Source organism: Silurus aristotelis (genome assembly GCF_946808225.1).
Source record: "Silurus aristotelis genome assembly, chromosome: 10".
NCBI lineage: Eukaryota > Metazoa > Chordata > Actinopteri > Siluriformes > Siluridae > Silurus > Silurus aristotelis.
Genome location: NC_139583.1, coordinates 1,004,738 through 1,026,753, shown reverse-complemented (window position 1 = coordinate 1,026,753; position 22,016 = coordinate 1,004,738). Strand labels below are relative to the sequence as shown.

Here is a 22,016-nt window from a genome sequence, read left to right as displayed (position 1 = left end):
GCATCTAATTTCTTATTGAGATTATTTATCGTTAAAACAAAAAAAAAATTCCTCAGTTTACATATTCAATATGTCTTCTATGTTCTGTTGTGAATAAAATATGGGTTTATGAGATTTGCAAATGATTTCGAATGAATGTTTTTTTACAGTTTTACACAGTGTCCCAACTTTTTTGGATTTGGGTTTTTTCATTGTATAGTGCTAGCTAGATAACTAGTGTGTGTGTGTGTGTGTGTGTGTGTGTGTGTGTGTAGCTGTGTGCTACACTAGGTTCTACAGGTGTGTGTTCCTTTGACTGTCTGGAGGAGTTGGGACCCATTTGTAAGTTAGACATTCTGCACTGTGTGTGTGTGTGTGTGTGTGTGTGTGTGTGTGTGTGTGTGTGTGTGTGTGTGCTACTATGAATTTTGATTCAAAATCCACATTTACATGAAATTTATACATCCAGATTGGCAACACAGTGTGTGTGTGTGTGTGTGTGTGTGTGTGTGTGTGTGTGTTTCAGGTGCACGTGAGTGTCTGTGGCTCCATGTTGATGCAGCATACGCAGGCTCCGCCTTCCTCTGTCCTGAATTACGCAACTTCCTGTCCGGAATCAAATACGCGGACTCGTTCGTCTTCAATCCGTCTAAATGGATGATGGTGCACTTCGACTGTACAGCATTCTGGTGAGAGAGGGAAAGGATAAGCATTAGCTTACTGAGGATTCTGAGAATCAATAAGCACACACACACACACACACACACACACACACACACACACACACACACACACACACACAGAACCGGTACAAAAACCTAAGAATCAATATAAATCTCTACAAAATCATTACACACCTGTACACACATCTGAGAATAATCACACAACTGTACACATACCAAAACAAACACCTGAGAATCATCACACACCTGTATACACACCTAACAATCATCATTGTGTGTGTGTGTGTGTGTTCCTGTAGGGTGAAGGATAAATTTAAACTCCAGCAGACGTTTAGTGTCGATCCTCTTTACCTGAGACATGACAATTCCGGGGCTACAGACTTTATGGTATACACACACACACACACACACACACACACACACACACACACACACACACACACACACACACTGTTTAATTTGAAATACATTATGATCCCTTCAGCACTGGCAGATTCCTCTGAGTCGCCGTTTCCGCTCGTTGAAGTTGTGGTTTGTTCTTCGCTCCTTTGGCCTGAAGAACCTGCAGGCTCACATCAGACATGTAAGATCATCATCATCATCGTCTTGTTTTTTTTTAACGAGTTTTCTTGTTGATAAATGAAATACTGTATAAACTTGATCAGAGCTGTGTGGTGCAGTTCACTGTGAGTCCAGCAGGAGGCGCTGTAGCAAATTCTCTATTAGATTTGATATTCCCGGTGCTCAAAAGATGATGGAACTGTTTCTGTACATTCAGGACCTTTAGTGAATACGCATTTATATTATTATATGCATTTGACAGTTAATATTTGTGGTATACATTTTCTCTTTTTTTATAGTGTTTTATTCCTTTATTTTCAAACAAAAATCACAGTTTATGGGTTTGATAGCAATTTCAATTCAAATGTGCTAAAATCAAAAATACAGATTTTAAGTAACTTTTCCCAAAGCTGAAGATTTCAATGCTGTCAAACAGACTTTTACAATATTCTGAAATAGCTAGTGATGTTAAACCCCGTGATTAGTGTATAGTGTTATTGTAATGTATAATCTACTGTTAATTAAGTGCAGGGATGGGCAAACTTTTTGACTCACGGGCCACAATGGGTTCTAAAATTTGACAGAGGGGCCGGGTCATACATATACATACATATACATTTTATATATATATATGTGTGTGTGTGTGTGTGTGTGTGTGTGTGTGTTTATATATATATATATATATATATATATATATATATATATATATATGTGTGTGTGTGTGTGTGTGTGTGTGTGTGTGTGTGTGTGTGTGTGTGTATATATATATATATATATATATATATATATATATATATATATATATATATATATATATATATATATATATGTGTGTGTGTGTGTGTGTGTGTGTGTGTGTGTGTGTGTATATATATATATATATATATATATATATATATATATATATATATATATGTGTGTGTGTGTGTGTGTGTGTGTGTGTGTGTGTGTGTGTGTGTATATATATATATATATATATATATATATATATATATATATATATATATATGTGTGTGTGTGTGTGTGTGTGTGTGTGTGTGTGTGTGTGTGTGTGTATATATATATATATATATATATATATATATATATATATATATATATATATATATATATGTGTGTGTGTGTGTGTGTGTGTGTGTGTGTGTGTGTGTATATATATATATATATATATATATATATATATATATATATATATATATATATATGTGTGTGTGTGTGTGTGTGTGTGTGTGTGTGTGTGTGTATATATATATATATATATATATATATATATATATATGTATATATATATATATATATATATATATATATATATATATATATATATATATATATATATATATGTGTATATGTATATACGTGTGTGTGTATATATATATGTATATAAAACATTAGAGATTTGGCAAATCCAGTTTCATCAAGTGCCAAAAGATCAACAATTTGTTTATTTATTTTTTGCCAGTGCATCAATAAACACAACAGAAAAACTCAAGTTCAGTTTCAGTAGGAAGTGTTGTTGAACTCCTTATTTTACCAGTTCATCAAAGTCTGGATTAAGTTTTGTTGTGGCAGTTCTCAGGATAGATCCGAGGTGTTTGTCAGAAACTGGCACAGTTTTTAAAGAGTATCAGATTAAGCTCTCTTAAGAGAAGAAGAGAGTAATGCACGTGAACAACGTCAATTGAGCTGAAGTGCGACATAGTCTTGTGTGTAGTGTATAGTGTAATAATGTAGTGATGTGTATAGTGTAATCATGTAGTGTTGTGTGTAGTGTATAGTATAATGTTGTGTGTAGTGTAGTGCATAGTGTAATGATGTGTATAGTGTAGTGTATAGTATAATTTTGTGTGTAGTGTAGTGTATAGTGTAATGATGTAGTGATGTGTATAGTGTAATTATGTAGTGTTGTGTGTAATGTATAGTGTAGTGTATAGTAAAATGTTGTGTGTAGTGTATAGTGTAATGATGTGTATGTATAGTGTAATGATGTAGTGCTGTGTGTAGTGTAGTGTTGTGTGTAGTGTATAGTGTAGTGTATAGTGTTGTGTGTAGTGTATAGTGTAGTGTATATTATAGTGTTGTGTATAATGTAGTGATGTGTATAGTGTATAGTGTAGTGTATAGCATAGTGTTGTGTGTAGTGTATAGTGTTGTGTGTAGTGTATAGTGAAGTGTATATTATAGTGTTGTGTATAATGTAGTGATGTGTATAGTGTATAGTGTAGTGTATATTATAGTGTTGTGTATAGTGTTGTGTATAATGTAGTGATGTGTGTAGTGTAAAGTTTAGTGTATAGCGTAGTGTTGTGTGTAGTGTATAGTGTAATGATGTAGTGTTGTGTGTAGTGTATAGTGTAATGATGTAGTGTTGTGTTTAGTGTATAGTGTTGTGTATAATGTAGTGATGTGTATAGTGTAGTGTATAGTGTTGTGTGTAGTGTATAGTGTATAGTGTAATGATGTAGTGTTGTGTGTAGTGTATAATGTAGTGATGTGTATAGTGTGGTGAATAGTGTTGTGTGTAGTGTATAGCGTAGTGTTGTGTGTAGTGTATAGTGTTGTGTATAATGTAGTGATGTGTATAGTGTGGTGAATAGTGTTGTGTGTAGTGTATAGCGTAGTGTTGTGTGTAGTGTATAGTGTAATGATGTAGTGTTGTGTGTAGTGTATAGTGTTGTGTATAATGTAGTGATGTGTATAGTGTGGTGTATAGTGTTGTGTTTAGTGTATAGCGTAGTGTTGTGTGTAGTGTATAGTGTAATGATGTAGTGTTTTGTGTAGTGTATAGTGTAGTCTGTAGTGTAGTGTTGTGTATAATGTAGTGATGTGTATAGTGTAGTGTATAGTGTTGTGTGTAGTATATAGCGTAGTGTTTTGTGTAGTGTATAGTGTAATGATGTAGTGTTGTGTGTAGTGTATAGTGTTGTGTATAATGTAGTGATGAGTATAGTGTGGTGTATAGTGTTGTGTGTAGTGTATAGCGTAGTGTTGTGTGTAGTGTATCGTGTAATGATGTAGTGTTTTGTGTAGTGTATAGTGTAATGATGTAGTGTTGTGTGTAGTGTATAGTGTAATGATGTAGTGTTGTGTATAGTGTTGTGTGTAGTGTATAGTGTAATGATGTAGTGTTTTGTGTAGTGTATAGTGTAATGATGTAGTGTTGTGTGTAGTGTATAGTGTTGTGTATAATGTAGTGATGTGTATAGTGTTGTGTGTAGTGTATAGTGTAATGATGTAGTGTTTTGTGTAATGTATAGTGTAGTGTATAGTAAAATGTTGTGTGTAGTGTATAGTGTAATGATGTAGTGTTGTGTGTAGTGTATAGTGTTGTGTATAATGTAGTGATGTGTATAGTGTGGTGTATAGTGTTGTGTGTAGTGTATAGTGTAATGATGTAGTGTTTTGTGTAGTGTATAGTGTAATGATGTAGTGTTGTGTGTAGTGTATAGTGTTGTGTATAATGTAGTGATGTGTATAGTGTGGTGTATAGTGTTGTGTGTAGTGTATAGCGTAGTGTTGTGTGTAGTGTATCGTGTAATGATGTAGTGTTTTGTGTAGTGTATAGTGTAATGATGTAGTGTTGTGTGTAGTGTATAGTGTAATGATGTAGTGTTGTGTGTAGTGTATAGTGTAATGATGTAGTGTTGTGTATAGTGTTGTGTGTAGTGTATAGTGTAATGATGTAGTGTTTTGTGTAGTGTATAGTGTAATGATGTAGTGTTGTGTGTAGTGTATAGTGTTGTGTATAATGTAGTGATGTGTATAGTGTTGTGTGTAGTGTATAGTGTAATGATGTAGTGTTTTGTGTAATGTATAGTGTAGTGTATAGTAAAATGTTGTGTGTAGTGTATAGTGTAATGATGTAGTGTTGTGTGTAGTGTATAGTGTTGTGTATAATGTAGTGATGTGTATAGTGTGGTGTATAGTGTTGTGTGTAGTGTATAGTGTAATGATGTAGTGTTGTGTGTAGTGTATAGTGTTGTGTATAATGTAGTGATGTGTATAGTGTGGTGTATAGTGTTGTGTGAGTGATTTTGTGTTCTTGTTCCTGTTCTCCTGTAGGGAATTGAAATGGCCAGACTGTTTGAGTCGTTGGTGAGAAGTGACTCAAACTTCCAGATTCCAGCAGAGAGACACCTGGGACTGGTTGTGTTCAGCATGACTGTGAGTCACACAACATTACACAACTCATCACCACAACAAAACCCACATCCACCCACAGCAGGAACACACAGACTTACACAAAACACAATACTAATGATAAAAACACAATAAAACACTTTCTGCAGTTACACACTTTTATTGGCTTTGTGTGGAAATAGAGGAGTTAAGAGTTAGTTCACCTCACAGTCAACCCCAAGTCAACGACCTCCGTGTGTGTGTCTGTGTGTGTGTGTGTGTGAGAAGGATATGAACAGACACACATGCTGGTAGTTAACCAAAGTGCAAACAGAAATAAGAGGAAACTCTTAACTGTCCTAAAGCTAATAATCATTGGAATCACCAGAGAACAAAATAAGTCAAGTCAAGTCAAGTTTATTTGTATAGCGCTTTTCACAACAGACATTGTCTCAAAGCAGCTTTACAGAAAACAACAGTGAAGGTGAATGGTGTGCGTTTGTCCCTGATGAGCAGCCGTGGCGACAGTGGCAAGGAAAAACTCCCTTAGATGATATGAGGAAGAAACCTTGAGAGGAACCAGACTCAAAGGGGAACCCATCCTCATATGGGTGACATCAAAAGTTTGGTCATAAATCTTTCAACAATACAGAACAATTTGTGATCATCATAGATCCAGCATCAGCTTCTCCATGCCAGGGCCTTTAAACACTCGGCATCTACTTCTCCATGATCATCCATAGGTCCATAATCTTCACGAGGTGGGACGTGACTGGAGCTGGCCAAACCTCAGGATGCCTCGGGATGGGGAGAGAAAGAGAAGCAGTGGAGAGGAATTAGCGTAGCTGCTGTTCATGATATTAACAGCACAAGTTGATAATGTGCATGTGATCAGATGTTCTGGAGCACAAGGTTATGATGTGATGTGTGTGATGTGTGTTATGTGTAGGCTTTGCTAAATAAACACAGAATAAAACACGATGTGGAGTTAATGATCAACACGCCATGTTTTTATCCGTTTATTACTACACTTACTTACATTATAGCAGCTATAAACACTCACAATCATTCTCTCTCTCTCTCTATTCAAGTTTTGGGAAGTGGGAGCTCTGCGGTTAAAGCTCTGGGGTACTGATCTCTCTGGGTCTCTCTGCCAAACTGGCACTGTTGGGCCCTTTAGTAAGGCCCTTAACCCTCTGTGCTCCGGGGTGCTGTATCATGGCTGATCCTGCACTCTGACCTGTAATTCCTAGAGCTGAGATACATGAAGAAAGAATCTCCCTGCTGTAATGCAGCTGGCCAACAACTGGCCATCATGTTACCATGAAAACCATGTATCAGTGTAAACCATGTTACAGCGTTCCCTTTGACACACACACACACACACACACACACACACACACACACACACACACACACACACACACACACATTTCTCCTTACAGAAAACCAGCCTACTATGGAAATTATACCGTACCAGAGCATCAATATAAACCTGTGTGTGTGTGTGTGTGTGTGTGTGTGTAGGGAGGAAACGCTCTTACACAGGAACTCTTGCGCAGGTTAACGCAGTCCGGCAGCATGTTCCTGATTCCTGCCGCCGTCGGCTCCAAACTCATCATCCGCTTCACCGTGACGTCTCAGTTCACACGTCCTGAGGACATCCACCGCGACTGGAGCATCATCCAGCGCACGGCCAATGAGATCCTGCAGCCAGGCCGTTGGCCCCGCCCCCATGCACTCTCACTGGACATCGAGACGGAACAAGAAACCCTGTGGCAGGAACAGGAAGTGGAGACGCAGCACGAGCCGTCCATGATCGATAAGCACCTGGTGCGTCAGAATCAGAGACGCGCCATTCGCTCGATGAGCTGCAGCGCCGAGCTCCCGCCAACCAGGCCTGACCCCGCCCACGGTCTGAAGGAAGGCCCGCCCTTCGGAGTGTTGGCAAAGATTCCTGAGAGTCCAGAGGGGCGAAGAGGCACGCAGAAGCGGTTGATGAAGTTCCACAGCGTGCCGAGTTTACCTCAGGTGTGGGCTCAGTGCGCCATTCAGCAGCTCTACTGGCCTTTCAGCAAGGCTAACTGCTTCAACTGCTTCACACACTCACACTCACACACACACACTTACACACACACACGCACACATGGCCCACTGCCGACCAAATAATACACTCACACAGCGACCCCTGCTCACCAAATAACACACACACACACACACACACACACACACACACACACACACACACACACACACACACACACATATACACACACACACACACGGCCCACTGCCGACCAAATAACACACTCTCGCACACACTCACACACCAACCACTGCTGATCAAATAACACACACACACACACACACACACACACACACACACACACACACACACGGCCCACTGCCAACCAAATAACACACTCACACACACGGCCCACTGCCGACCAAATAACACACTCACACACTCTCGCACACTCTCACACACCAACCACTGCCGACCAAATAACACACACACACACACACACACACAAACAACCAACACACGGCCCGCTGGTGACCAAATAACACACTCACACACTATCGCACTCTCACACACCAACCACTGCTGACCAAATAACACACACACACACTGCCCACTGCCGACCAAATAACACACTCTCACACACCAACCACTGCTGACCAAATATAACACACACACACACACACACACACACACACACTGCCCACTGCCGACCAAATAACACACACACACCCTGCCCACTGCCGACCAAATAACACACTCTCGCACAATCTCACACACACGGCCCACTGCCGGCCAAATAACACACACACACACACACACACACACACACACACTCTCACACACCAACCACTGCCGACCAAATTACACACACACACACACCAACCACTGCCGACCAAATAACACATACACACACACACACACACTTCTTTTCGACACTTATTCGACACCAGTTGCACCAAAACGGCTCCTGTGTAGTTTACATTTATATCCAGGGGGCAGGAACAGTAAAATTGTGTTGGCATGGTAACTGTTATTGAAGCTGTTAGCCCGCTCCTCACAGTGATCTGTCAGAGACCCTCCAAACCTTCCAGGTCTTTTTTTTCCCATGGTGAGTCATTCAGAAGGAGCCAATAACATGAAGATGTTTCCACCTCTGCTTTTTATGATGATGCTCTTGTATCAAAATCTTCAGCAGCTACAAAAAAGTTAAAGACGTCCCCCCGTGTCTCCTGACCAGGACACTTTGTCCCTTTAGTCCCCATGAGGTTTGTGTGTGAACCGGTCCCCATAAAGATTTAAACACTTTAAACATATTATTTCACCACAAATATTTACACTAATCACTTTCTTTCCATTGAATTTATTGAAACTTGACTTCAGGTACAAATTTTATTTATTTGTTTTTTTTAATCAAAAAATAGTAGAATGTGTTTTTTATCTCACTTTCTTCTTCATGTACTTCCTGTAATTATGTATGATGTGTTTATTATAATTATTAAGAATAAAAATCCTGGTTTAAGGCACTTCAGTGATGTGTGTGTTTGTGCTTGTACACGTTTGTACGTGTGTGTGTGTGTGTGTGTGTGTGTGTGTATGTGTGTGTTTGTTTGTGTGTGTGTGTGTGTGTGTGTGTGCATTATAAATGCAACTGTCCATTGCATATGGAGTTAAAAATGTCCTCCGTCATGGGGACATAGGTCTTCTTCATGTCGTCTAGGAAGTACAGATTATCCTGGATGGTTTTGGGGTTAAATCCCTCCTCGGCCATTTTCACCTTCACCTGTTTGTAGGTGCCTGTGACATCCAGCATCTCCTGCAGGAGAGCAGAGAAACACAGAGTTACTGTTAGCACCTCAAAGTTCAGCCGTATTCAGTCCCTGTGAACAAGCGGTTACTATGGAAACGTTAACGTATCTGTCAGAGCTGCTGTAATAATCCAATAATATGATTGCCGACTAACATTCTAGCTAACATACTAGCTAGCTAGAATGTTAGCTAGAATAAACTTTCTTTTCGGCTTCTCCCGTTAGGGGTCGCCACAGCGGATCCTCCGCACGTTTGATTTGGCACATGTTTTACGCTGGATGCCCTTCCTAACGCAACCCTCCCCAATTTATCCGGGCTTGGGACCGGCACTAAGAGTGGCTGGGGATGGTTCCCTGACCGGGAATCGAACCCGGGTCGCAGCGGTGGGAGCGCTGCATCTTAACCACTAGACCACCAGGGGACCAGAATGTTAGCTAGAATGTTAGCTAGAATGTTAGCTAGAATGTTAGCTAGAATGTTAGCTAGAATGTTAGCTAGTATGTTAGCTAGAATGTTAGCTAGAATGTTAGCTAGTATGTTAGCTCATGGTTTTGAAGCTGATATTCAATTGAGTTAAAAAAAAAAAAAAAAAAACTGACCAGAGCATTTAAAAAGCATGTTACCAGTAAACGAGTATAAAACCAGAACATGGTACATGTTTCAGTACCGATGTGATTAGTTGTCACGTGAGAGTGTTACCTGGATCCTAATGAAACGTGGCCTGGCGTATGCAGGCAGGTAGCTCTCAACGTGCCTGTATGCTACAGAGCTGTCGAAGCCCCGTCCCTCCTTCAGCTTAATAGCAGCCATTCCGATTCTGCCCTCTTGACCTTAAACACACACACACACACACACACACACACACACACACACACACACACACACACACACACACACGCTGGTGTGACTGAAGGCTGAAGACTCTTATAAAACCATAATCTCGTAACCAGCAGACAATAAACTTTCGAAACGGTTCACTGCTCCTATTGTTCTTGGTAACATCTACTGATTCCACCTGACTTCAGAAACACTTTGATTGCACAATAGATAAAGAACTTCTGGTTGAATCTGTTTTGCAACATGCCTAAAACACTAGAACAGGAGTGTCCAATCTCCTCCACAGAGGTCAGTGTGGATAAGATCAGACACATCTGCACTGGAACCTGAATGATATTAAATGGGAATTTTCTTGATTTCAAGTAGTTGATTTCATACCTGGAACTTTGACTCCATAGACATTTGCCTGTTCTATGAAATCCACCATAATTAAAATATCAGCCAGTTCAGTGGTAGCCACGTTCTCGCCCTTCCACCTGCCACACAGTAAACAGCCGTAAAACACACGAGACTTTAAGAATGTTCACAAACGAGTTCGGTTGTTTGGTGGACCAGCACCTGAACGTGTCTCCAATGCGGTCCTGGAAATAGATGAATCCTTCCTGGTCAACCTTCATCAGGTCTCCACTGTTATAGTAGACATCTCCCTGCTCAAAAACGTTCCTCAGCTTCTTTTTATCTGTTTGCTGTTTGTTGTTAGCATAGCCGTGAAACGGGGATGCTTTAGAGATCTTAGCCACCAGCAGGCCTGTTTCTCCTGCGCGCACACACACACACACACACACACACACACACACACACACACACACACACACACACACACACACACACACACACACACACACACACACAAATGACTACTCTGTGTTAGCAAACCACTCGGCAAAGAAAAAGTTGGCTACATGCCAGTAGTTTTTGCAACATCACGGTTTGAACAGAATTGCTCTTTAGGAGGAGGTAACCATCCTAGTTTCAAAGGTCTTGGAAATTTCAGTGAACACCAGAAATCAGAAAAACCTTCATTGGCAGGTACAGTGAAGGGTTCAGCAGAGAGCACTTTACACTACTAGGAATTTGTTTTGGTTTCAGGTCCAAACGTACACACAGATACGTGTTTACACAGTTTTTAAATAAAGTAAAATAAATGTAATACTATATAAGAACAGTGGCTTTGTGTACGGTGTAGTGCAGTTTACAATGTAAACGTGAAGGTTACTGTTTATACAGACATGAATTATATACACAATCTACAATCAAATAAATATTGTTGAGGTGCAAAGTCCTACCTGAAGGACTAAACACATCTAAATCCAATAATTGGTGGTAATCAGAAGCTGTTGGTTTGGAACCACGTACTTCAGCCCTACAGATATAATCCTACTGACCTCCTCAGGAAAATCCACTATGATCAAAATATCACCTGCTTCACTGTTAGAACACATCAAGATTTTACACAACTTTTATTCCGTTTTAAAGTATAAATAAGCAGTAACACGCTATAAAACATTGCAGTTACTGTTAGAGAGATGAGATGCTGAGATGCTTCAGAGACCAATGAACAAATGACCAAATCCTAACAACCTTCAACAACCTTTTAGTGTCACTTATGTTCCTAACTGATTTACTAAACTCATTAAACACCTCAGTGAAGCACTGTCCCAGATGTGAGGGCTGCTGGTAATCAGGTTTTTGGTAATACAATCCCTTCACATTCTCTACTAAACAGCATGCTTTCAAAGCCCAGACCTGCCACTGGATCCTCGTGAGAGAAGGTCAGGGATTATCAGAGCTGCCAGGTTTTTCTCAAAAAAACACATAAGTGCAGCTGAAAAGGAAGCTGTTCTTTTCTTAGCCTTTGTGTGAGGAAACTAGATCTCTGTAGTGCACATGCTTTTCTAATGTTTAAATATTATCCACTCTCAATCATTACAACCTATCCATCAGTCAAAGATCTCACAGATCTGATCCTAACTGTAGGGTTCCTCAGAGATCTGATCCTAACAGTAGGGTTCCTCACAGATCTGATCCTAACAGTAGGGTTCCTCACAGATCTGATCCTAACAGTAGGGTTCCTCACAGATCTGGGACTAACAGTAGGGTTCCTCACAGATCTGTAAGGTTCATTAGAAAGTATGGCTCTAACATGGTTCTTCTTACTTACCAGTAGAAACCTCCACACAGAACCCTCGGGAGTCTTGCACCAGTTCTTCCGTCTCAGCATTGTATTTAATGAGAGCGTAACGTGTGAGTCTCTACACAGACACATCCATCAGATGCGTGAGAAGATCAACATTTATAATGAGAATGTTCTGGTTTTAGCTGATGGAGTCCTCACTGACCTTGATGATGGAGTTTTCCCGCCCGATGGCTCCGATCTTCCCCACATAGTTGACAAACCCAATGTTCCCTTCTGTGGCTCCGTAACATTCGCAGATTCGCACGTCTCCAAACCGCTGCAGAAACTCCGTCCACGTGTCGGCACGTATACCGTTTCCCAGAGCCAGACGCACGTTGTGTGTGCGGTCACGGTCTGTCTACATGAGAAACACACACGTCTGAGGGGGTGTGTGTTAGTCTGGGTGTTGTGTTTAAAGCGGTTTGTGTTGTGTTGTGTTACCTTGGGTGAGTTACAGAGGTAGCGCATGATCTCTCCAATGTACTGGATCACCGTCACGTTGTTCTTCCTGCATTCATTCCAGAACTGAGACACTGAGAACTTCCTCCTCAACACCACTGTGATTCCTGAGCAGACACACACACACACACACACACACACACACACACACACACACACACACACACACACACACCACAACCCATGAAGTACAATATTATAACTTTAGTATGGTTTTTGTGTGTGTGTGTGTGTGTGTGTGTGTGTGTGTGTGTGTGTGTGTGTGTGTGTGTGTGTGTGTGTGTGAGAGTTGTAGTGGGTCTGAGGGATGTACCACGCTCTATTGCCCCAGACAGGCCCATAAGAAAGCCAGCGCTGTGGTACAGGGGCAAGTACAAGTAAAGGACATCATCAGAACAGACGCCAGACATGCTCTGTAGGAAGGAGGCCAACCAAACCCTCTCATGATTGATCACAGCTGCTTTTGGAAGACCTGAAACAAATACACACACACACACACACACACACGTACATGAACATCTGAAGAAACTTATGATGTTCCTGATAGTTCTGTGTGTGTGTGTGTGTGTGTGTGTGTGTGTGTGTGTGTGTGTGTGTGTGTGTGAGTGTGTATGTGTGTGTGTGTCCTACCAGTGGTCCCTGAGGTGTAGATGTAAATTGCGGGGGTCTTCATAGTGATTTTGGATCGAAGTGAGCGTGGAAGTTGCTCGTCGCTCGCAGCATCGATTTTCTCGCTCAGATTTACGATTTCGTTATTAGGACAATTTTCTCCGAGCTGAAAGACACGCACTTCCTGCTGCTTCAATTCAGGAAGAACTTCCTCCACTGCTTCCTTCAAATCTGCACACAGCAAGCAGGAGAAGAGTTTTCTAGTGTTGAAGGAACCGTGATTTAATACGTAGCGCTGTACTGATATTAATCATTAATATTAATGAAACACATGCGATAGCTCCTCCCCTTTTGTTGTTTGTAGATGAATTAATTTATTTTGGTCTCCATATTGTTTGCATTTATATATGAATGGAAAGACAATGACATTTAAGAACACACACACACACACACACACACACACACACACACACACACACACACACACACACACACACACACACACACACACACACACACTGTGCATAATCATGAATTACTCAAGTGTTATAATCCTCAAAAATAATTTATGAAGTAAGAAATGAATTGTAGCCCCTCCCCCAGACAGAACATAACTGCCCAGCTCCGCCCCTTTCCCCTTCTCTATGTCACTCATAGGGCACAAGGGTAAAAGATTGAGGTTTTACCCCACAGCAGCAGTACTGTTACACCTGCCCCTCTGATTTCATCCACAAACTGCTGGTCACTGACCTCCATTTTTATGAGGCATGTCACAATGTTTTTACAGCTGGACCATGGGGAACATTTCACAAGAGTTCACCAGGTCATGAGTGGAAAATAACAAAAATCAATAAAAAAGCTTGCAAAAAATAATTAAAACATGCTGAAGTCACTTATTAACAATATAGTCATTAAATCGAGAGTTTCTCAACCCATCACAGACCTTTCTCCTCAGACTCTGACCAATCACAGACCTTTCTCCTCAGACTCTGACCAATCAGAGACCTTTCTCCTCAGACTCTGACCAATCACAGACCTTTCTCCTCAGACTCTGACCAATCAGAGACCTTTCTCCTCAGACTCTGACCAATCACAGACCTTTCTCCTCAGACTCTGACCAATCAGAGACCTTTCTCCTCAGACTCTGACCAATCAGAGACCTTTCTCCTCAGACTCTGACCAATCAGAGACCTTTCTCCTCAGACTCTGACCAATCACAGACCTTTCTCCTTAGACTCTGACCAATCACAGACCTTTCTCCTTAGACTCTGACCAATCACAGACCTTTCTCCTTAGACTTTGACCAATCACAGACATTTCTCCTCAGACTCTGACCAATCACAGACCTTTCTCCTCAGACTCTGACCAATCACAGACCTTTCTCCTTAGACTCTGACCAATCACAGACCTTTCTCCTCAGACTCTGACCAATCACAGACCTTTCTCCTTAGACTCTGACCAATCACAGACCTTTCCAATTACAGTTAAAGAAGCAACAGTTGGATGTAGTATCATAATAATAATTTATAAATACATTTTTATTTTTTATTTAAAATTCTACTTTTTTGTCTTAAGAGCAGTTAAATGTTCCCTACGACTGCGTGCTCCTCTACTGTATTACATAAACAAATCAACATCACCACAAGGTTATGAAGTGTGTGTGTGTGTGTGTGTGTGTTAAGGGTCTTTAGTCCTTTATTAACGCTGTAACGCTCCTCAAATTCAAGTTTGGCCAAAGATCAAGTGTGTCAGATAACAACCTGCTGATTACTGACGGGTTTCCCAATCCAGACCCTGAAAAACTATCATCAACCTGCATACACACACACACACACACACACACACACCCCTTATCTTTACCTGCTTCAGGTTTATAAGGAGCTGGAACAGAAGAATAAGAAGGCTTTTACCTGTCAGGACTTCACAGCACAGTGAACTTCACATATCCAAGCGAGGTTAGGAAGCTGTGGTCAGAGCGAAGGATCAGTTGTTACAGTGCCACTGGTGCACAAAGGGTTAGGGGCCTTGCTCAAGGGCTCAAAGAGTGGCAGCTTGGCAATACCAGGGCTTAAACCCCTGACCTTTCAATCAGTAACCCAGAGCCTAAACCACTAACACCATGAAACTCATACCATGTGTTTCACAATTCACAATTTTCCCTCGTATTTTACACTCGAGTCTCAATCAGTGATCAGGTGAGAACCTCAACAATGATGAACTGGAATAAATGGACATTCAGTGTTGAGGATGATGACGAGGCTTCCTTCTGAGTCTGGTTCCTCTCAAGGTTTCTTCCTCATAACATCTCAGGAAGTTTTTCCATCACCACAGTCACCACAGACTCACACATCAGAGAGAAACTTATAATGTTAACTTATAGAATGTTTTTATGTCATTTCTTTCTGTAAAGCTGCTCGGAACTGAATTATGTTCAACATCATTTTCATGGAGATTCAGATATTATTGTATCATTCAATATGAAAGTGAAGAAGTATGAATTCAGCTTGTTGTTGTTCAAGAAAGTCGAGTCATAAAGCTTTTATTTCAACCATTTACACCAAACACAGTACAGAGTGACATGAGACGTAACCATGATGTTACATACAACATCACACAACACAGAGCTCCATCACGCCACACAGAGCTCCATCACGCGACACAGAGCTCCATCACGCCACACAGAGCTCCATCCACCACACAGAGCTCCATCACGCCACACAGAGCTCCATCACGCCACACAGAGCTCCATCACGAGCTCCATCACGCCACACAGAGCTCCATCACGCGACACAGAGCTCCATTACGCCACACAGAGCTCCATCACGCCACACAGAGCTCCATCACGAGCTCCATCACGCCACACAGAGCTCCATCACGCGACACAGAGCTCCATTACTCCACACAGAGCTCCATCACGCCACACAGAGCTCCATCACGCCACACAGAGCTCCATCACACAACACAGAGCTCCATCACGCCACACAGAGCTCCATCACGCCACACAGAGCTCCATCACGCGACACAGAGCTCCATCACGCCACACGACACAGAGCTCCGCTCCATCACGCCACACAGAGCTCCATCACACAACACAGAGCTCCATCACGCCACACAGAGCTCCATCACGCCACACAGAGCTCCATCACGCGACACAGAGCTCCATCACGCCACACGACACAGAGCTCCGCTCCATCACGCCACACAGAGCTCCATCACGCGACACAGAGCTCCATCACGCCACACAGAGCTCCATCACGCCACACAGAGCTCCATCACGCCACACAGAGCTCCATCACGTGACACAGAGCTCCATCACGCCACACTGAGCTCCATCACGCCACACAGAGCTCCATCACGCGACACAGAGCTCCATCACGCGATACAGAGCTCCATCACGCCACACGACACAGAGCTCCATCACGCCACACGACACAGAGCTCCGCTCCATCACGCCACACAGAGCTCCATCACGCCACACAGAGCTCCATCACGTGACACAGAGCTCCATCACGCGACACTGAGCTCCATCACGCCACACAGAGCTTCATCACGCGACACAGAGCTCCATCACGCCACACAGAGCTCCATCACGCGACACAGAGCTCCATCACGCGACACAGAGCTCCATCACGCGACACAGAGCTCCATCACGCGACACAGAGCTCCATCACGCGACACAGAGCTCCATCACGCCACACAGAGCTCCATCACACCACACGGAGTTAAGCACTAAAGTAAGTGTCCTCACTGAGTGCAAAAGCAACCTTGTTGTTGATGTAGCAGTAACAGTGTGTAACAGCAGTAACAGCAGTAACAGTGTGTCACAGCAGTAACAGTGTGTAACAGCAGTAACAGCAGTAACAGTGTGTCACAGCAGTAACAGTGTGTCACAGCAGTAACAGCAGTAACAGTGTGCAACAGCAGTAACAGCAGTAACAGTGCGTCACAGCAGAAACAGTGCGTCACAGCAGTAACAGTGTGTAACAGCAGTAACTGTGTGTAACAGCAGTAACAGCAGTAACAGTGTGTAACAGCAGTAACAGTGTGTAACAGCAGTAACAGCAGTAACAGCAGTAACAGTGTGTAACAGCAGTAGCAGTGTGTAACAGCAGTAACAGCAGTAACAGTGTGTAACAGCAGTAACAGTGTGTAACAGCAGTAACAGTGTGTAACAGCAGTAACAGTGTGTAACAGCAGTAACAGTGTGTAACAGCAGTAGCAGTGTGTAACAGCAGTAACAGCAGTAACAGTGTGTAACAGCAGTAACAGTGTGTAACAGCAGTAACAGTGTGTAACATATACAGATCATGTGATGAGGGACAGTTCTGAGTGCAGCACTTATAGATGTGATATGAATATGATTATGGTGAGATGTTAATGAGGCTGATTGCTTGGGGAAAGAAACTGTTCGTGTGTCTGGCAGTTTTGGTGAAAAGAGTTCTGTAGGACCTTCAGAAGGGAGGAGCTGAAAGATGTTCAGGGTGCAGAGGGTCAGTAATGAGTTTTTTCTGCTGTTTTAATGGTTTTCTGCAGTCTGGTTCTGTCCTGTTTTGTTGCTGCTCCAAACCAGATGGTGATGGATGAGCACAGGACAGATTCAATGATGGCAGTGTAGAACTGCATCAACAGCTCCTGTGGCAGACTGTACTTCCTTAACTGGCGTAGAAGTACATCCTCTGCTGGGCCTTTTTGAGAATGGAGTTTATGTTGGACTCCCATTTCAAGTCTTGGGAAATTGTAGTGCCAAGAAACTTGAAAGTTCTCCACAGATGACAGGGAAAGGTGGTCTCCTTTTTGTGATATCTAACAGTCTTTTCCACAATGATGCAGCATCTCTAGCTGAAAACCTGCTGTTCAGCTTTTCAGAGGAGCTTCTTTTGGCTATGCTGATCTCGTTGTCAGTAGGTTCCTGGCCTGGTTGTACAGTGCTCTGTCCTCCCCTCTGTAGGCATCTTCCTTGGCATTTCAAAGTTTTTTTCAGTTTGGCTGTAAACCATGGCTTGTTGTTACTGAATGTGCTGAAGGTTTTGGTTGGCACACACACACACACACACACACACACACACACACACACACACACACACACACACACACACACGTCTTCACAAAAAATGATGTGAGATGTCACAGTGTCGGTCAGATCATCCAGACTGTCAGTTCCAGCCTGAAAGACGCTCTAAAAATCCCACGGTGAATAAAGAATCAGCAGGGATTTATTCACATGTAGAGATTTTATAGACTAAACATCACGTCTGGTTTTCTTCTTCCTGACTGTTTATTGCGTGTGTAAAATATCCAGCCCGAGGCAGAACTTGTCATTTATTTAGCTTCTCCTATAGAGCTCTAATTCTACTGAAGACCTTTGGGATGAATGTGAACACTGACTGCACCCCAGGAACCTCCTCACCTTCTCTATCTGATTTTACTAACACACATGTAGCTGAATGAATCTCAACTAAATCTAGTGGAACATCTTCCCAGGAGAGTGGAGCTGATCATAACAGCACATGCACACACAATATCAAGCAAAAGAACAAATGGATCTGTTCATCTTTGGACTGAACGAGTTTCAGAAAGGAAAAACTTTCCATCGAAAATATTAATTATTAACTTAAATTATATTGTTTATGTTCTGTTCTGAACTGAACTGGAGTGTGAACAGATGTTTCTTTAAAAAGAAGGAAAGGTTACAGAGATGTTTCAGGTTCTTCACATGCACCTCAAACAAGAACCTGCCAAGAACCTTTATTTTCAGAGTCTCTGAGTACAGGGTTCTTCTGTATAAACTTTTCAAAATGATAAAGTTAAAAAAAAAAAGAATGATGAATGAATGTGAATGTAAAATAATACTGTAGAATAATAATAATAATAATTATAATGATAATAATAATAATAATAATAATAATAATGATAATTATAATGATAATAATAATAATTATAATAATAATAATAATAATTATAATGATAATAATAATAATAATAATAATAATAATAATAATAATAATTATAATGATAATAATAATAATAATAATTATTATTATTATTATTATTATTATCATCATTATAATAATTAATATTATTTATAATAATTATTATTATTATTATCATTATTATTATCATTATAATTATTATAATTATCATTATTATTATTATTATTATTATTATTATTATTATTATTATCATTATAATTATTATTATTATTATTATAATTATTATTATTATCATTATAATTATTATTATTATTATTATTATTATTATTACTACACTATCTCCTACCCCGGAGGTTCTTGCTCCTGCCCTGAGCAGATGTAGAAGTATGTCTGGGAGATATGAGTGTTGGGGGTTGGGGTAGCAGTACCTGCCCCAGCGATGAGGGTTTTTGCCCCGCAGCAGGTGAAGCAGTGGAGCAGGGACCTGGAGCGGATGTTGGAGTTGAGGAGCGCAGCGGTGCAGCCCAGTTTGAAGAGTCCGAGAGAAACCCAGATGAAGTTCGGTTCATTCCCGAGGAACAAAGCCACAGTGTCTCCTTGCTGCAGCTCGGTGTGATGGAGCAGAGCCCTGGCTGCTTTACTGCTCAGTCTGTCCGCCTCGCTGTAGGTGTAGGAGCGACCTTCAAACACCACGAACTTCTTCTCGGGGTGGTTCTTGACCGCATCTAAGAAGCGATCCAGGATGGTGTAGCACGGAGTGGAGCTGCGGAACTTCCTCATCCTCATGGCCAAACGGACCCCCTTCAGGAAAAACAACACATCGTGGACAAAATACGGGAAGCGGAGATGAAGAAGGAGAAGAAGCAGAAGAACGAGGAGCAGAGCAGCGAGCGCAGTGTACAGCAGAGCCATGGTGAGGAGAAGTGAACCAGACTCTCCAACCAAACGACGGATTTCCTCTGGAAGATCAGATATGCTGATTAGTATCCAATGTACAGGAGAGGCGGGGAGGAGATGCAGACTGCGGTTCAGCAGCCGCATCTTGGAAATAGACGGTTAAAGCAGCCGCACTTTGTTTAGTGTTGCGCGTCTAATCGTGCACTTACGGTATGGGTGCTGGGAGCGGTCAAAATACATGTATAGACGCTTCAGAAAGGCGTTTCCGTTATAAAAAAAAGACTCAGTTCAATGTTCCACATTCAAACATTCATTAAACATTTGTATTTATAGGTTTGCTCAATCTTTACAAAAATTCTTATTAAAGGTGTCCCTGTCTATTATTCTCTTAAATATTAACTCATTTTACTGTGGAGTTTTGGAGAAAACTAAACATTTAACATTCAACATTCCACATTCAAACACTCATAAAACTTCCTAGATAGTTTTTTTTCCAACTGATTCCTGTTTTCAGTGATCCGGAATTTATTTATTGTGTATTTATTGTCAATTAATTTGACTGTACATTTTCAAGAAATTAAAGGTAATATTACTCAAAACATGTGTGTATTCTTTTACATATTTCCATATTATTCATAAAAATCTAAATAATTTGCATTATTATATTTTTGTTTTGGAAAAATTTCAGAAAAAATACATTCTTCTTTTGTCCAAACATATAAAAATTGGGTTATGGATTTCACCCCATTACTATGGTATTTTTATTTTAAAACACAAATAAAAAGAGCGAATAATGAAAGGTTGCAATTGTGCAGAGACAAGTTTTATTTACAATCAAATGTTCATCATGTACATCATCAGTGGCAGTTGAAACATTGCCAGAACTGTTCATTACCAATGACACTTCTGGGTATATCTACACATGTAGGATGATACCACTCTTGGCATTTAGAGCACTGGACCATGAGCTCATAGTAATGAGCTGTTCTGCAAACACAGTAAACAGGTATCGCAGTTTTGGTTACGTTTGCCTCGGCTTCACTTTCTCGACTCTTCATGCTACATGCGATACTGTTTTTTGTAAACGTAGCATACAGTTGTGCCCTTAGCCTGCTTTCATTAAATATGCATACCTCTGGTGGGTGACCCTTGCAAACAGCATATGCAAATGCTATTGCGAAAAACCCACAATTGCTGTTATTTGATTGCTGCTGCACAGCTGGTTGCAAAACATCCAACTTGCCTGACTGCGGCCTCACCAGCCAGGACAGTGTTTGTAGTGTCCCTGGGTCCAGAGGGGTGCATTTGCTGTCATACACAGAGAGCTGATTTTCATTACAAAACAAATTGCTGACTGTGATCCAGTGGCATTGCCGAATGTTCAATATTTGCGGAAACTTATTTTGTGGGGTTCCAACAATTCCACCATTTGGAATCGCACTAAAGGGCAGAACAGATTGAAACCCATCAATGTGCACATTGTCCTTTGCCATGAGGTAGCTGGCCAGGTCAATGATATCACAGGTCAACCAGTAATCAGGGTGAAGTATTTGTTGCAGCATTTGTATTTTTGGTGGCCTGCATAGTCTTCGAGGAGCAATTGTTTCTGATGGACCTGATTTATTCCAGATTGGCCCTTCGATTTTTGATTGTCTTCTCCTGATATTCTTCACTGGTTCTTTCTGAAGATACAGAAGATACAATTTATTTTATAGATATTTTTTGTGCCAGTTCAGATTTAAATTTGATGCAGTGTAAAGACAAAAAGTCAATCTTGTTTGTGATCTTAGTCTATTAAGTATCTTTATAATGAGGGACAGCAGTGTCAGTTCTACATTTTGGGACCTTCTAGAAGACCACATGATAAATGTGAGGGACCATGAGATTAAATGCAGTCATAATCATGCAATGATAAACCATTCTTTTAATTAATC

General features: G+C 41.2%; 2 protein-coding genes across 3 annotated transcripts in view; one reads left to right on the top strand and one right to left on the bottom strand.

Annotated features, from left to right (window-relative positions):
- The window catches only part of hdc (histidine decarboxylase), a 13,558-nt gene extending 5,993 nt beyond the window's left edge, over positions 1 to 7,565 (top strand). For both annotated transcript variants that reach the window (XM_083552375.1, XM_083552374.1), the window contains 6 exons: positions 255 to 321; positions 506 to 668; positions 962 to 1,049; positions 1,147 to 1,245; positions 5,286 to 5,387; positions 6,870 to 7,565. In XM_083552375.1, coding sequence (XP_083408501.1) covers positions 255 to 321; positions 506 to 668; positions 962 to 1,049; positions 1,147 to 1,245; positions 5,286 to 5,387; positions 6,870 to 7,511 — 1,161 coding nt within the window. In that variant the 3' untranslated portion in view covers positions 7,512 to 7,565. The remainder of the gene's footprint in view (positions 1 to 254; positions 322 to 505; positions 669 to 961; positions 1,050 to 1,146; positions 1,246 to 5,285; positions 5,388 to 6,869) is intronic.
- Positions 7,566 to 8,712: 1,147 nt separating this feature from the next.
- On the bottom strand, positions 8,713 to 20,198 carry LOC310732098 (long-chain fatty acid transport protein 2-like). Its single transcript, XM_083552395.1, has 10 exons — positions 19,614 to 20,198; positions 13,277 to 13,486; positions 12,960 to 13,118; positions 12,629 to 12,753; positions 12,351 to 12,545; positions 12,173 to 12,263; positions 10,570 to 10,768; positions 10,390 to 10,487; positions 9,874 to 10,004; positions 8,713 to 9,181 (listed from the first exon to the last, which is right to left on the bottom strand). Exons 1-10 carry the CDS (start codon positions 20,095 to 20,097, stop codon positions 9,005 to 9,007), a joined length of 1,869 nt encoding a protein of 622 aa, XP_083408521.1. The 5' UTR covers positions 20,098 to 20,198; the 3' UTR covers positions 8,713 to 9,004.
- Between the last annotated feature and the right edge of the window lie 1,818 nt (positions 20,199 to 22,016).